Raw genomic sequence first — 16616 nt, 5'->3', positions numbered from 1 at the left:
GTGCTTTTCAATATATGTGACAGTGTATGAATATGGTGGTGTTAAATTTATTTTGAGCACATCATGGATATTTTTGAATTGGACACTGGACATTACATAAGATTTAACAGGAAATTAATGTTTTCTTGCCAATTTTAATACTGCAGTGAGCAGGAAAGTAATATATTACGCAGTAGCTGCCATGCTTCAAAGTTGCTTCTATTTTAGACAATTTACTAATGGTCTCCTGTTATAATTTCTTATTTATGAGCACATTTAACTAAGCTCTGCAGAAACGATAGTAAGCTATCATTGCTTGGATAAGTCATATTTGTAATTATTGAAGAGTTTTGCTCCAGCCTTATATATTCAGGCATTGGACTGAAGCCAGTAAAACGAGGCACATTGATAAAAAAAAAAGCTGCTCTTCTGTGATAGACCGGTATAGTTCTTTACTGCTGGGTTATATCTCACTGTGACCAGCAGGTGGAGATTGAGACCAAAACTTGTATATTAGGTGAGTCAGAGCCATGGCAGCTTCAGTAGCTTTCCTCAGATCCACTCCTATTGAGTAAATTTGCAAAGCTGCCACCTGGTTCTCTGTTCATACTTTCACCTCTCATTATTGTCTGGATGCTTTCTCCAGACGGGATGGCCATTTTGGCCAGGCAGTGTTACAAAATTTATTCTCCTGAATTGCCAACATTCCCACCATCCCATTCTGGTTAGCTTGGAGGCTGCCTGCTTGTCCTGGGATAAAGCACATTTACGTACCGTAACAGGTGTTATCCAGGGACAGCAGGCAGCTATTCTCAGAACCCACCCACCTCCCTGGGTTGGCTTTTCTGTTAGCTATGTGAACTGAGGAGACGTGCCCTGTGCTGGGTGAGAAGGCTCTCGTGCATGCTCGGTGTGGCAGATTCGAAACTTCTGAGTTTCTTCAAGCAACTCTGTTTGTTAGGCTGTCCGCATCCGGGCTCCATGAATGACGTCATCCACATATGAAAAAAGCTGCCTTCTGTCCCTGGATAACACCTGTAACGGTAAGTAACTGTGCTTTCTGTGCTTCCCACAGCTCTGCGGACATTCACCAAGGTCATGGTGGTCGTCATGGTGGCGTTGCGCAAAGAGGGCTTTCTGGTTCATCCCTACCTGGACGACTGGTTGATTCGAGAAAAGTCATTTCAGGAGAGCACCCGGGTCACGGCTCGGATGGTGGAGTTTCTGCAGTCACTGGGATTGGTTGTCAACCTTGCCAAGAGCCGGTTGGCCCCCTTTCAGCGTCTGGAGTATCTTGGAGTTCTGTTTGACACCTCCTTGGGGGAAGGTCTTCCTCCCAGAGGCCCGGGTAATCAAATTGAAATCTCAGATTCGCCTACTTATGGCATCCCGGAGGCTTCAAGCGCAGGATTTCCTCCAAGTCTTGGGGTCGATGGCGGCTTCCCTAGACGTAGTAAGGTGGGCTTGTGCTCATATTTGTCCTCTTCAATATGCTCTCCTTCGGAAGTGGTTGCCTCAGAGGCATGGTCTGGCTCATCCTGTTCCTCTGCGGGGCTTGGCTCGCTGCAGTCTTCGTTGGTGGCTCCAGACCTCCCATCTACTACAATGGGCGAGTCTGGATCAGCCGTAGTGGACGGTGCTTCTCACGGATGTCAGTCTCCTTGGTTGGGAGCTCAGTGTCTAGGTCACTCAGCTCAGGGCACCTGGTCCATGGAGGAGGCATCCTGGTTGATCAATGTTCTAGAGACCAGAGCCATCCCTCTAGCACTGTTAGCCTTCCGGTCATTCCTGATGGCCAAGTCAGTCAGGGTTCTTTCGGACAATGCCACGGTGGTGGCCTATGTCAATCATCAGGGGGGCACCAAGAACACTTTAGTGGTGCAGGATGTGGCTGTGCTTATGATCTGGGCGAAATCTCATCTTCAGGACATTTCGGCCTCCCACATAGCAGGCTTGGAGAATGTGCAGGCAGACTTTCTAAGTCGTCACACTCTAGACCCCATAGAGTGGTGTCTAAGCCTTTTCAGCCTTTCATTTAATAGTGCAGGCTTGGGGTCATCCCCTCTTGGACCTAATAGCCAGAAGTGTCAATGCCAAAACACCCCACTTCCTCAGTCGTCGCAGAGTTGCTTTGGCCAAGGGGCTGGATGCTCTGGTTCAATCATGGCCAATGGAGGATCTGTTATATGTGTTCCTTCCATGGCCATAAGTGGGCAGAGTTCTTCTCTGCATTGTTCGACATCCAGGCCTGGTGATTCTGGTGGCATCAGATTGGCCCAGGCGTCTGTGGTATGTAGACTTGGTTCGTCATCTGGTGGCGGATCCTCTGTCTCTTTTGCCCGACCTTTTGACTCAGGGTCCCATTCCAATGTTCGATCTAGGTCCCTTTTGTCTTATAGCTTGGTTCTTGAAAGGGATCGCCTAGGCAAGAAGGGGTATTCAGATAAGTAATCTCAATCATTTTGGACTCGCAGAGACTTTCCACTTCTTGGGCTTATGTGCGGGTTTGGCGTATATTTGAGGAGTGTTGTGGTCTCTTTTCGTGCTTCCCTGCCTACCATCTTAGAGTTCTTGCAGGATAGCCTGGACAGCCTGGCTTGGTCTTCTCTCCAGGTTCAGCTTGCAGCCTTGTCAGCCTTTCATGAGTTGCTTCTAGGTCAGCGTCTGTCTGCCATTCCAAGCCTCCCATGCGACTGTGTATTCCATCTTGGGATCTTAATCTGGTCTTGTCCATGCTGGTGCGCCCACATTTTGAACCTTTGGGTGCCTGCTCCATTGAAGGACTTTACCCTTAAAGCGTTCTTCTTGGTCACTATTACTTCTGCTAGATATATTTCTGAACTGCAGGCTTTCTTTTGTAGGTCTCCTTTCCTGGAGTTCTCTAGGGAGCGGGTTGTGTTGCGGCCTGTTCCTTTCTTTCTGCCAAATGTAGTTTCTCCTTTTCATGTCAATCAGTCAGTGGTCCTCCCGGTGTTGGGTAGTCGGGAGGGATTTTCTGAGCAGAAACTGTTGTGCAAGTTGGATGTCTGTCAGGTCCTTCGCTCTTATGTGCAGAGGACCCAGGAGATTAGGAAATCAGATCATCTCTTTGTGCTTCTAGTTGGTCCTCATAAGGGGGATGGTGCTTCCAAGGCTGCCATTGTGCGCTGGATCACGGAAACTATTGCTTCCGCATACCTTATTCAGAAAAAGCCTGTTCCAGAATTTCTCAAGGCTCATTCCACTCGGGGGTCAAGCAGCTTCTTGAGCTGAGTCTTCTCTAGTGCCTCCAGTGGATATTTGTAAGGCTGCAGTTTGCATTCTTTTGTCAGACATTACCGGGTGGATGTTCAAGCACATTGGGAAAAGGTGTTCGGTGAGTGTGTTCTGGTGTCGGCCCTATGGGAGTCCCACCCTTGATGGGTACTGCTTTGGTACATCCCATCAATAAAGAACTATACCGGTCTATCAGGTGACACAGAAAGAGAAATTAGGTTCTTACTTGCTAATTTTCTTTCTGTTCAAGTTTCAAGTTTTATTTAAAATTTGATGAATCGCTTAATCTTAATACAAAGCAATGAACAGAGCTAAAAAAAATAATACATCACAATGTTCGGGGAAACAGTACAAATAACATAGGCAAATCACACAGCACAGACAGGGCCAGGAGGGAAGAATGGGTAGAAATACAATGGAATGTTAGCCTGTAGACCGGTATAGTTCCCCACCCTATCTGTCTTTATGCGGTGATTGTGGATTTTGCTCGTGTGCAGCTTTTGAATTTTTCTGCGGGTTCTAGTATTTTTTTAGGGCTGGGAAGATATAAGAACAGCGGCTGTGGCTCAGCTGGCTTAGCTGGTGAGTTGTGGGCCATTTTCACTGCAGGTTTTTCATTCTATACAGGTTCCAACAGTTGTTACTGTGTTTGTTGTTTTTTTAACCTTCTGTTCGGAGTGTTTTTACTGTTCTCAGTTAGTTTTACTAGGTTCTGCTTGGCTATTCGGCAGACTTGATGGGAAGGGGGAGCCTCACCTAATATACAAGTTTTGGTCTCAGTCTCCACCTGCTGGTCACAGTGAGATATAATCCATCAGTAAAGAACTATACCTGTCTAACAGAAAGAAAATTAGCAGGTAAGATCCTAATTTCTCCTTTTTCTACTGGTGGGTGGTTTGGTGTACTGTAAGAATTTAATGAACTCACCAATGTGCCACAGAGTAAGAGGTTGAGAAGTATATGCCTACAGTTTAAAACAGAGTTTTTAAATATATGTATATTTCTTAGAAAGTGATTACATTTAGCTTTTGGTATGTACTGCACAATTATGTGGCAAATTTTTTTGAAGGTTTTTCTGTGTTTACAAAACATAGGAAAACGACCATTTTGAATAAGCACATATGTCTTGAATTATGAAAAATTTATATCCTTAACAAAAGGAATTCTTGTTGTGTTTAAACAGCTTTTATTCTGTGCCAATTACCAAATATAAAAAAGAAGAAAAAGTAACATATGCAAGCTATAGAATGAAGCCTTTGGTGACCACATCCGTGGACCTGCATTGTTTACTGCATTTTGAGTCCACTTCTGAAATCTTGTACTGAGAAGCTAAGCTGTAGGGAAATTGGAAAGAGGATGTAAAATGCAGCAGAGTAGAGCCAGGGTTACAAATGGCCAGAACACCCTTGCAGCTCTCTGGGAAATATATACTAACATTTTTATGCTCTTTTATTTCCTGATGGGACAGCCTGTAGTCATTGGCATATTTTAGATACCATGGTCTGCCTAACTTCATACTCTATATCTAGGGTTCCTCCTTATTGATAACAGCTGAAGTAGCTTTGATTGATTCTTTTGAAGGTACAGCAGGGCAGAACTGGAAATTCAGAGAAGGAGCCCACAGTCCAGTCATCAAAACCAGATTTTACATCTCCTACTAACGTTTTCAAATCAGGAGTTCCTCCTCCCAGGTCAGTTAATGAAATATAATAAAGAGTGCATGGTCAACCTTTCTAAACATTTCTTTACTAATTTACCTTATTCTTTAAAGCACACCCTTTCCATGGATCACTTACAAAGAAATTTACAATGAGATCAATGGAAGGCTAACCTTGAATAATAATAATAACATTATTCTTTTATACCGCCACAATCTTGCGACTTCTAGGCGGTTTACATTCAAGAGAGCTGGACATTCAGCGATTTACAATATGTAGAAGGAGTACAGAGTACAGGGACTTGAGAAATCGAAATTACAAAATATGCTGTTTGCTAAGAATTTCGGAGCAGACCTGTAAAGAAAAGTCACAGCTTTCGGAAAAAAGAAAAAATTGAAAATTACAATATACAGTTTGTTTAGAGATTCAAAAAGACAGCGAAAATTACAATATATAGTTTTTTTGGAGATTGAAAAAGACAGCGAAAATTACAATATATAGTTTGTTTAGAGATTCGGGGGGGACATATTAGAAGAAAGGTCCTGAAGGATCTCTGATTATGTAATAAATGCTTCAAACAATGTTGCAGGGTAGTCAGTGCATACACACTAGCATTATGAAAGTTGTCTTCAAGACAAAACCAATTTATTCCCTCACTGGTCGAGTAGTCAGGAAAGCAAAGATACAAATGGAAGAAAAAATAGATGACATGGTAAAAGGGGAGACAAGACATTTTTTAGATATATCAATGATAGTGCAAAAGTGACATTGTGGACTCAAAAGTGAAGGGGAGGCATATGTAGAAGCTGATAAAGAAAAGACTGAATTGCTTAACAAATATTTATGTTCTGTGTTCACCTTTGAAGCGCCAGGAACAGGACCACAGAAGACAAACGCGAATAGGGATGGAGGAATGGTAGACCATGATCGATATTCACAAGTTTATGTTCATGAGGAGCTAGATAAATTAAAGGAAGACAAAGCAATGGAGCCGGATAGTGTATATACGAGGGTGCTGAAGGAACTTAGGGAAGTTCACGTGGCTCCATTGACTGAGTTTTTCAATGCTTCTCTAGAGTTGGGAGTGGTAAGGGCAGATGTGGTCCCTCTACAGAAAAGTGGAAATAAGGAAGAAGTAGGAAATTACAGGCCAGTACATCTGACTTCTTTGGTAAGCAAATTAATGGAAACACTTTTAAAACAGAGAATGGTGAAGTTTCTGGAATCCAGTGGGTTACAGGACTAGAGACAACATGGATTCACTAGAGGTAGGTCTTGTCAGACAAATCTTATCAATTTCTTTGACTTTGTGTGCTAGATGTGGTATATTTAGATTTTAGCAAAGCATTTGACAGTGTTCCACACAAACATCTAATAAATAAACTGAATGCCCTCGAGATGGGCCCCAAAGTGACAGGCTGAGTTGAGTGGAAGACAACGGAGGGTAGTGGTCAATGGAGATTGCTCTGAGGAAAGGGATGTTACAAGTGGTGTTCCTCAAAGTTCTGTTCTTGGGCCTGTTCTTAACATTTTTATAAGCGATATTGCTGAAGGGCTGTCAGATAAGATTTGCCTCTTTGTGGATGATTCCAGAATCTATAATAAAGTAGACATTCCTGATGGTGTGAATAACATGAAGAAAGACCTAGCGAAGCTTGAAGAATGGTCAGCTAAAATTTGGCAGCTAAAATTTAATGCTAAGAAATGCAAGGTCATTTAGGGCAATGGTCCCTAACCCTGTCCAGGAGGACCACCAGACCAATTGGGTTTTCAGGATAGCTCTAATGAATATGCATGGAGCAGATTTGCATATCTGTCACTACTATTACATGCAAATCTCTTTCATGCATATTCATTAGGGCTAGCCTAAAAACCCAATTGGCCTGATGGATCTCCAGGACAGGGTTGAGGACCACTGATTTAGGGGGTGAAGATTTATGTGCAAGACAGAAGAGCGGGACTTGGGTGTGATTGTATGTGACGATCTTAAGGTAGCCAAACAGGTTGAAAAGGTGACACCAAGAGCTAGAAGGATGCTAGGGTGCGTAGGAAAGAGGTATGACCAGTAGGAAAAAGGAGGTATTTATGCCCCTGTATAAGACTCTGGTGAGACCTCATTTAGAATATTGTGTACATTTCTGGAGACAGCATCTTCAAAAGAAATAAAAAGGATGGAGTCTGTCCAGAGGAAGGTTACTAAAATGGTGTGTGGTCTTTGTCAAAAGGCATATGAGGACAGACTTAAAGATCTCAATCTGTATACTTTGGAGGAAAGGTAGGAAAGGGGAGATATAATAGAGATGTTTAAATACCTACATGACGTAAATGCACATGAGTCGAGTCTCATTCATTTGAAAGGAAGCTCTGGAATGAGAGGGCATAAGATTAAGTTAAGAGTAATTTAAGGAAATACTTTTTTTTACAGAAAGGGTGGTAGATTCGTGGAACAATTTCCCAGAAGAGATGGTGGAGACAGAAACTGTCTGAATTCAAGAAAACTTGGGATAGGTCCTTGAAATCTCTTAGAGAAAGGAAAAGATCATGGTTACTGCAGACGGACAAACTGGATGGACTATTTGGCATTTATCTGCCATCATATTTTTGTGTTTCCACAGGGAGTTTGGTGACCTATTTAAATTGCTTTCAACACCGTAGCTTACATCAACTCCCTCGGTACCAGCCCAACCTGAGCTTGGCGCATCGAGGCCATATGGTACCAGTACAAGGTCTGCATCGAGACAGCATTGCTCTGCAATGCAGCATCAGCGCTGTGCATCGAAGCATTGCCAAACGTAGACATCACATGCTTCTAGATCTAAGAGATCATCGCATTGCTTGTCATTGGATCGTTACCAATGTCATTGAAGAAGCTCTTCTCAATGCTCTCACACATTCACAGAGCTTTCTACCTTTACTTGCATCCATCCTTTGCAGACACTCCATTTGTGAGAACAGTCTAAATGCTATCACTGGCCACCAGCAGATAGGTAGAGGAAACTACAGAGCAGGAAAGGAAAAGAAGATGAAACAAAGTAGAGAAAAATAGAACCAGGGAAAAGGTAGAGGGGGGGACAGGTTTAGAACAAATGCTAGGAAGTTCTTTTTTACCCAGAGGGTGGTTGACACATGGAACGTGCTTCCGGAGGTTGTGATAGGCCAGAGCACATTACAGGGGTTCAAGGAAGGTTTAGATAAGTTCCTAAAGGATAAGGGGATTGAGGGGTACAGATAGAAATAGAGGTAGGTTATAGAAATGGTCAGGAACCACTTCACAGGTCATAGACCTGATGGGCCACCGCGGGAGTGGACCGCTGGGCGTGATGGACCTCTGGTCTGACCCAGTGGAGGCAACTTCTTATGTTCTTATGAAGAAGATAGAGACACTGGAGCACAGGCAGAAAAAGAAGCAACAGAATTAGAAAAAAGAATGTTTGTGAAGCAAAGCACCTCAGAATCAAACAGGACTGAAAAGTTAAACAATTAATTAGTTTTGGTCTATTAGATATACTGTAATACAGTATTGACCTTCCTTTGTGAATGTGGCCTTTATTGAGATAAGGTTTGTCTGTGGATATGTAAAAAAAAGTTTGTTTATAATAAACAGGTGTATATTGTAGAGATGTAAGCATAGAAGTTCCTCAGTAATCATGAGTGACTGAAACACATTGATTTTGCCATTACTTATGATGTTTGAATTTTCAGAATACTTTGCAATGCAAAATGTTTGTGTAACCAATAACAAGCATGTTTTTCTGCCTCCATATGTAAATATGAATGGAGGAATCTACTTTACTTTCTCTTTTTGTGTCTTTTAGAACTCCTCTTGTAGAAGGAGCTTTCCCTTCCCCACCAGATCACAGAGATGTCCTCTTGTACCAAAGGTAGAGTCTTAAAGCATTTTGTATTTACATCAGATATGCAGAGTACATCTGCATCATGGATTTGTTCCCCAAAGGATATTAAAAATGTATAGCACATCTGTCAATAAATATCACTCTTTTGCTTCTCCTCCATTCCTTTTATATGAAACATAAGAACAGATATTTTCAGTGAATTTAAACTAATTATGTTTTTGGAATTTCACAAGTACATGAAATATTTATTTTGTCTAATTTCAGGAGAGGTAGGGTTTTTATTATGTATTATGCAAATCATGGCAGTAAAGATCCTGAATTGCAGCTAGTCATTATAAAGCAACAATAACTCCAAAAACAAAAATACTGCAAAAAGTACTAAATAGCAACCACAAAAGTCAGTGAAAACAGTCTAATGGACTTACAGGATGACCCAGTCTGTCTAAAGCACTCAAATAACAATGATATAATCTAATATAATAAAATGCTAGGCCGCGCATGCACAGTTCCTAAGTGTGTGCCGCTTTTCCGTGAGCTGTAGCAACACATAGGAAGTGCGCATGCGCGGCTTCTGGTCCGTCCTGCTGCTGCGTGTTCGCGCATCACAAAAGCTTCCCTGCTCTTCACCTACCGGCCGAAGCGCGAGCGAGCTGCGGAAGTGGTGGTGGCCGGCCTCAGGTATCAGTTTGACGTTAGGATGGTGGGGTGGGGAGGCCTGCGGAGCCCAGCAACTTTCCGCTGCCCGGGACCCGAGTCATTTGCCGCCGCCCCCCCCTTCCGTTCCCGCAGCCATGACTGGCGATTTAAGCAGCGTATGCATCAGTCTTCACACGCTGCTTCGGGCCCTTCTACTGCCCTGATTTGCTCCGGACGTGCCTGAGTAAATCAGGGCAGTAGAAGGACCCGAAGCAGCATGTGAACACTGATGCACACGCTGCTTAAATCGCCAGTCGGGCCCGCGGGAACGGAAGTGTGGGGGGGGGGGGCGGCGGCAAATGACTCGGGTCCCGGGCAGCGGAAAGTTGCTGGGCTCCGCAGGCCTCCCCACCCCACCATCCTAACGTCAAACTGATACCTGAGGCCGGCCACCACCACTTCCGCAGCTCGCTCGTGCTTCGGCCGGTAGGTGGAGAGCAGGGAAGCTATTAGATTATATCAAGAGGGTAGAGGAAACGCTAATGCTGCTGTACAGGGAACTGGTGTGGGGGGAGGGAAATGGAAGGGGGAGGGAATGCTGCTTTGCACAGACAGAGGGAGGAAGGGAGACAGAAAGACAAGAAGAAAGACACAGGGGCAGGTGCACAGGGAACTGGTGTGGGGGGAGGGAAATAGAGGGGGAGGGAATGCTGCTTTTGACAGACAGACAGAGGGAGGAAGGGAAACAGAAAGAAAAGAAGAAAGACACAGGGCCAGGGACATATACAGAAAGACAAACAGACAAAGGGGGCCAGGGACAGAGACAGACAGAAAGAAAGACAGCGGGAGTCGGGTCAGGAGGGGTGTGGGATGGTAGTGGACAGCCAAGGAAAAAGAAAGACAGAAATACAGAAAGCGGCTAAGGAGAGAGAGAGAAAGAAATAAAGACAGACACACACACATATATTCTAGCACCCGTTAATGTAACGGGCTATAAGACTAGTTATAATTATAAATGTGTAAGGGGGATTCTCAGTGTGAAGGAAAAGCGAAGGGAGAAAACTCTCCGGCGCTCACACACACTGGTGAAGATATAATAACCTCCACCTGAACACCATCACTGGTGCTCAATTCAATATAAGTGAGAAAACTCATAAAGTGATAAAATAAATCACAAATTTAGAGTGCAAAAATGAAGACAGAGTAGGACACTCTGAAAGTCCCCCAGCCGACTCCTAGATAGAAAAAGCAGACTTAGCTTGAAGACATGGTCAAAGGATTGAAGACAGCGACACAACTACATGATCCGCTGTCAGGTCAGGTTCTACCAAGCCCGGTTTTGGAGACTCTGGGTCCCTTCCTCAGGAACCTGTAGCATTAGACGGACATCAGTCTTTAGGCCATAAACAGCACAGAAAGCAAGCCAGCCGGCAAAAAGGAGGAGAAGCTAACAGAGCAGTAGGCCAAACGCGCTTAAAAATTGAATAGGAAAGAAACATCATGAAAGAACAACCAATCACAGCATCAAAGAAATTAGCCAATAGGCTACACGATAGCTATTATTAAATTCCCACAATACGTCCTCTGTTGATCGTCAAGTGTGTGTGTGATTTCTTTTTCGAAACAAACTCAAGCTGTGGCTAACATCATCAGGAAACATTGGCATATTTTAAATATACATGACAGTTTTAAAGATGTACCGAAAATTGCCTTTTCTCGCCCAAAGAATTTGGGCAATCTGTTGAGTCGATCGTATGGCAATAATTCCCAGATGCGGGGCAGTCATAAACCTTGTGGTCATTGCAATGTATGTTTTAATTCTCTGACCATTTCCTCTTGGTGTCATCCCATTTCCCAGCGTGAGTACAAGTTCGTCCCAATGGTTTGTGTATGTCATCATCTGCCCATGTAATTTGGTGTATGTGGGACGGACTGGTCGCAAAGTAAAAACCAGATTATCAGAACACAAGAGTCGGCTCAGTACTTCCACTATCTCTGCTCCCATGATCCCCCATTGTTTGGACAAGGGCCATGGGTTTTCCGACCTCACCTGGTTCATCATTGAACAATTTCCTGTGGATTTCAAAGGGGATAGACTTGCTCGTATCCAGTTGCGGGAACAGTTTTGGATTTTTGAATTCAATACGGTTCATCCCCATGGCCTTAACGAATACATTGAATGGAACACTATCGTGTAGCCTATTGGCTAATTCCTTTGATGCTGTGATTGGTTGTTCTTTCATGACGTTTCTTTCCTATTCAGTTTTTAAGCGCGTTTGGCCTACTGCTCTGTTAGCTCCTCCTCCTTTTTGCCGGCTGGCTTGCTTTCTGTGCCATTTATGGCCTAAAGACTGATGTCCGTCTAACGCTACAGGTTCCTGAGGAAGGGACCCAGAGTCTCTGAAACCGGGCTTGGTAGAACCTGACCTGACAACGGATCTTGTAGTTGTGTCGCTGTCTTCAATCCTTTGACCATGTCTTCAAGCTAAGTCTACCTTTTCTATCTAAGAGTCGGCAGAGAGACTTTCAGAGTGTCCTACTCTGTCTTCATTTTTGCACTCTAAATTTGTGATTTATTTTATCACTTTATGAGTTTTCTCACTTATTAGGACTTATTATGAGTTTTCTCACTCATTTTTCAGCCCCTGCATCGAGAGAGGAGCGTGGGAGCCCTGCTCCGCTCCCCTCCCGACACAGGAAAACAGCTTTTGAAGAGAAAACTTTACCGGAGGTGCCTGTCCTCATTTTTCAGCCCCTGCATCGAGAGAGGAGCGTGGGAGCCCTGCTCCGCCCCCCTCCCGACACAGGAAAGCAGCCTTTGAAGAGAAACTTTACCGGAGGTGCCTGTCCTCATTTTTCAGCCCCTGCATCGAGAGAGGAGCGTGGGAGCCCTGCTCCGCCCCCCTCCCGACACAGGAAAGCAGCCTTTGAAGAGAAAACTTTACCGGAGGTGCCTGTCCTCATTTTTCAGCCCCTGCATCGAGAGAGGAGCGTGGGAGCCCTGCTCCGCCCCCCTCCCGACACAGGAAAACAGCTTTTGAAGAGAAAACTTTACCGGAGGTGCCTGTTCCTCATTTTTCAGCCCCTGCATCGAGAGAGGAGCGTGGGAGCCCTGCTCCGCCCCCCTCCCGACACAGGAAAGCAGCCTTTGAAGAGAAAACTTTACCGGAGGTGCCTGTCCTCATTTTTCAGCCCCTGCATCGAGAGAGGAGCGTGGGAGCCCTGCTCCGCCCCCCTCCTGACACAGGAAAGCAGACCTCTATTGTTTGTTTAAAGACCTCTGTTATCCCTCACACAAGCTGCATGCTCTTTAACTAGCATAACAGCATACACGACCTACACAACTACTATAACTAGTAACAAAAATTTACTCAACCCTCTTTAACTTAACTGATTGCTCTCTGACTCCTTCCTTTTCTGTCTCCCAGCTTTCTCTCCTCTACTTGCTCCTTCAACTGCCCAATAATAACATTTCAACTCCAAGCTCCTGATCTAACTCTATAAAAACTGACTCCCACCAAACTTTAACTCACCAATAGAACCAAACCGAGTTTCCCCTGATAGTGAGTTTCCCCTGAATCCCTCCGTCCTAACGCCCCAAACCCCCTCTTGCCATGCCACCAACTATCCAGGCCACCACCTTCCCCGCCCCTCCTCCCACCACTTTACAAACCACCCTCCCGCCCATTCCCACTCCCACCACTCCCACTACACTTCTTACAACACTATACTTTACCATCCCCATTATTACAGGCCAAGGCAGATACGGCGATATCTCCCCCCAACCTAAAAAAAGCCGTTCCAGAAACCCTGCCAACCTCATCCCCATTCTTCCCTCTCCACAAACCCCCTCTCACAACACACTCAAATTGGCACTCATCAATGCAAGATCAGTCAACAACAAATCCTTCCTCCTACATGACCTCATTTGCGACAAGACTTGGGACGCCCTCATGATCACCGAAACCTGGCTCCAAGACAACGAGGGGATAACGCTAGGCGAACTATGTCCCCCAGGCTACCAGGCTCTAACCTGCTCGCGTACCTCTGGAAAAGGAGGCGGAGTGACTTCCATTATCAAAACCTCCGCCACACCAAAACTAATAAACTCCATCAACATTCCCTCCCTAGAAGCTATAGCATTCACATTAGGCCACAAACAAAAAACCGCCCTCATACTCCTCTACAGAACACCCAACTCCCCAGCAGATACCCTAGAAACCCTCCTCGAATTCATCACTGAACTAACCATCTCACACAAACACATGACAATTCTAGGAGATTTCAATTTCCCAGACTACCCCAACACCTCAGGACAAATTGACAACTTCCTCTCCTCCCTCTCCGACCTAGGATTCCACCAAACTATAACCACCCCCACTCACTCAGCAGGCAACATCTTAGACTTGCTTTTCACCCTCAGAGACCCAACGACAAAACCCCAGCAAACCTACACCTCCACACCTGTCCCATGGTCAGACCACCACCTCATTGAATTCGAACTCCCACTCGATACTGCCCTAATCCCACGTAAAGATCCCATCCCCCCCACCCTACGTCAACTTCCTAACTCGGTCAACCCTCAAGATATGGCCGCAGGTATCCGCACCCTAAACGAATCTTATACCCAACACCCCCTATCAATTGACCTGGCAGCCACCACATGGCACTCTAACATCCAATCCCTCTATAATAACCTGGTCCAGACAAAAACAACCCAAACAATCACCAACAAAGCACCTGCTCCCTGGTACACTAATGACCTCCGATCTATAAAACGATCCCTGAGGAAAGCAGAAAGGATCTGGGCCAAACATCCGAACATTGAAACCAAAACCCACTGGAAAAACATATCCACCACATACAAAGCTGCCATTCTAGAAGCAAAAAAGACCTACTACTCTCGTCTCCTACAACAAGCCCCTTCCAGATCAAAACAACTATTCACCCTCACCAACCATCTCTTCACCAACGCCCAAAGGAATAATCAAATCAACCAAACAGAACTCGATAGCGAAACTCTCTCGGACTTCTTCCAGTCCAAAATACACAACATCCGAGCTAACCTCGACCTCAACACCAAACCCACTCCTACTCAGCTCCAACCAACTCCATATACCCCCCCTTCCGCCTCTCTCTCCAAATTTCATCTAGCCACTCATGCGGAGGTCCTCGAAACCCTGAGAGAACTCAAACCCTCCAACAACATCCTCGACCCCTGCCCGTCCAGCCTCCTGCTGGCTGCCGGAGACGCCATGGCAGAATCAATCCTCCCCATCATTAACACCTCTCTAACTACTGGAACTGTTCCCCTCAGCTGGAAATCAGCCATTATCAAACCCACTCTCAAAAAACCCTCCCTTGATCCTAATGAACCTGGCAACTATCGCCCAGTCTCCAACCTCCCAATTGTCTCTAAACTCCTAGAACGAATTGTACTCCACCGCCTACACCCTTTCATTGAAGAACAAGCTGCCCTATCCCCAGTCCAATCTGGCTTCCGTAAGGGCCACAGCACAGAATCAGTTCTCATTGATATCATCGACGACAGCTGGTCAATACTGGACAAAGGCAACGACGCCCTACTAGTCCTACTTGACCTTAGCGCTGCCTTCGACACAGTTGATCATCACCTACTCACATCTAGGCTCCACGACCTCGGAATCAAAGACACAGCCCTCCAATGGATCACCTCCTTCCTTCACCAAAGGACCCAAACAGTCCTACTAAGGACACATAAATCTAACCCTAAGCCTATCAAATATGGCGTTCCTCAAGGCGCCCTTCTATCCCCCCTTCTATTCAATCTCTACATCAAACCCGTCATCGATATAGCGCAAAAATATAAAATCAAAATCCACTCTTATGCAGATGACATCCAGCTGCTCCTCCCCTTAGGCAAAAATCGGCCATCCCAAATTGCTAACCTCGAACTCTGCCTCACTGACATGAAAACTTGGATGTCACACAACAAGCTTCAACTTAACGCATCCAAAACCGAACTCCTATGGATCAGAAACAAAAACACCAAATACCTACGACCTACACTAACATGGGATTCCACTCGACTAACAGCAGAAGATCAAGTTCGCAGCCTAGGAGTAACCCTAGACGGACACCTATCCTTATCCAACCACATATCCCAAGTAGTCTCCACCTCCTTCTACTACCTTCGCCAACTCAAAAGGATCAAACCCTACATCTCCAAACCAGACCTCGCCCAACTCCTATACGCATATGTCCTCTCCAGAATGGATTATTGTAACTCACTATTTAACGGACTAACCAAAAATGATATCAGACGCCTCCAACGGGTCCAAAATGCAGCCATCCGCCTCCTACACAACCTCAACTACCGCGATTCCATCTCCCCGGCACTCCATGCTGAACACTGGCTCCCAATTAGCCAACGCTGTACTTTCAAAGCCCTAACAATCGCCCACAAGAGAATCTACTCCACCACCCCCTCCTACATAAAATCCAAACTTCCCATCTACAACCCCACTCGCACCCTCCGCTCAAAATCAGAGACACGCCTATGCGTCCCCCCCGGAAGATCCCTACTCACAGAAACTGCCCACAAACGATCCTACAGCCACTTCATTCCACACCTCTGGAACCAACTTCCCCCCCAACTTAGACAACAGAACTCATTACTAGCATTCCGTAAATCGGTAAAGACCCTCCTCTTCAATTAAAGATCTCCTCTCTCTCTCCCCCCCTTAAACCCCACCCTCCACTCTCCTATCTCCCTCCCGAAATTCCAGTATAACCCTCTCTTACTCTATCCACTAAAAATTTGCATCTATATGCTTATAACTTTCCATAAATTAAACTACGGTATTTCCCCCTTCTCTCTCTCTGCTTAATCTCCCTGTATTCAATTCTCTCTAAAAACTATAAATCCAACCACTAAACCTGTTGTACTACTTATATGTCTTGTTACTCCGCACTGTGTATGTTCATTTGTAAACCGTTCTGAGCTATTGGGAGGACGGGATAAAAATCTAAATAAATAAAAAATAATAAATAAATAAATAAATATATTGAATTGAGCACACAGGAGGGATTCAGTGATGGTGTGCAGGTGGAGGTTATTATATCTTCACCAGTGTATGTGAGCGCCGGAGAGTTTTCTCCCTTCGCTTTTCCTTCACACTGAGAATCCCCCTTACACATTTATAATTTTATAATTATATCATTGTTATTTGAGTGCTTTAGACAGACTGGGTCA

At 44.9% G+C, this 16616-nt stretch overlaps 1 protein-coding gene across 5 annotated transcripts in view; it reads left to right on the top strand.

The window, feature by feature from the left end:
- FIP1L1 (factor interacting with PAPOLA and CPSF1) overlaps positions 1-16616 on the top strand; it is a 342276-nt gene that overhangs the window by 96004 nt on the left and 229656 nt on the right. For all 5 annotated transcript variants that reach the window (XM_033945458.1, XM_033945476.1, XM_033945465.1 and 2 more), the window contains exons 8-9: positions 4816-4925; positions 8708-8773. In XM_033945458.1, the coding sequence (XP_033801349.1) occupies positions 4816-4925; positions 8708-8773 (176 nt within the window). The remainder of the gene's footprint in view (positions 1-4815; positions 4926-8707; positions 8774-16616) is intronic.

This window comes from Geotrypetes seraphini, chromosome 1, assembly GCF_902459505.1.
Source record: "Geotrypetes seraphini chromosome 1, aGeoSer1.1, whole genome shotgun sequence".
NCBI classification, from domain to species: Eukaryota; Metazoa; Chordata; class Amphibia; order Gymnophiona; family Dermophiidae; genus Geotrypetes; species Geotrypetes seraphini.
Note: the sequence above shows the minus strand (reverse complement) of the source record. Positions and strands in the feature narration are given on the sequence as shown.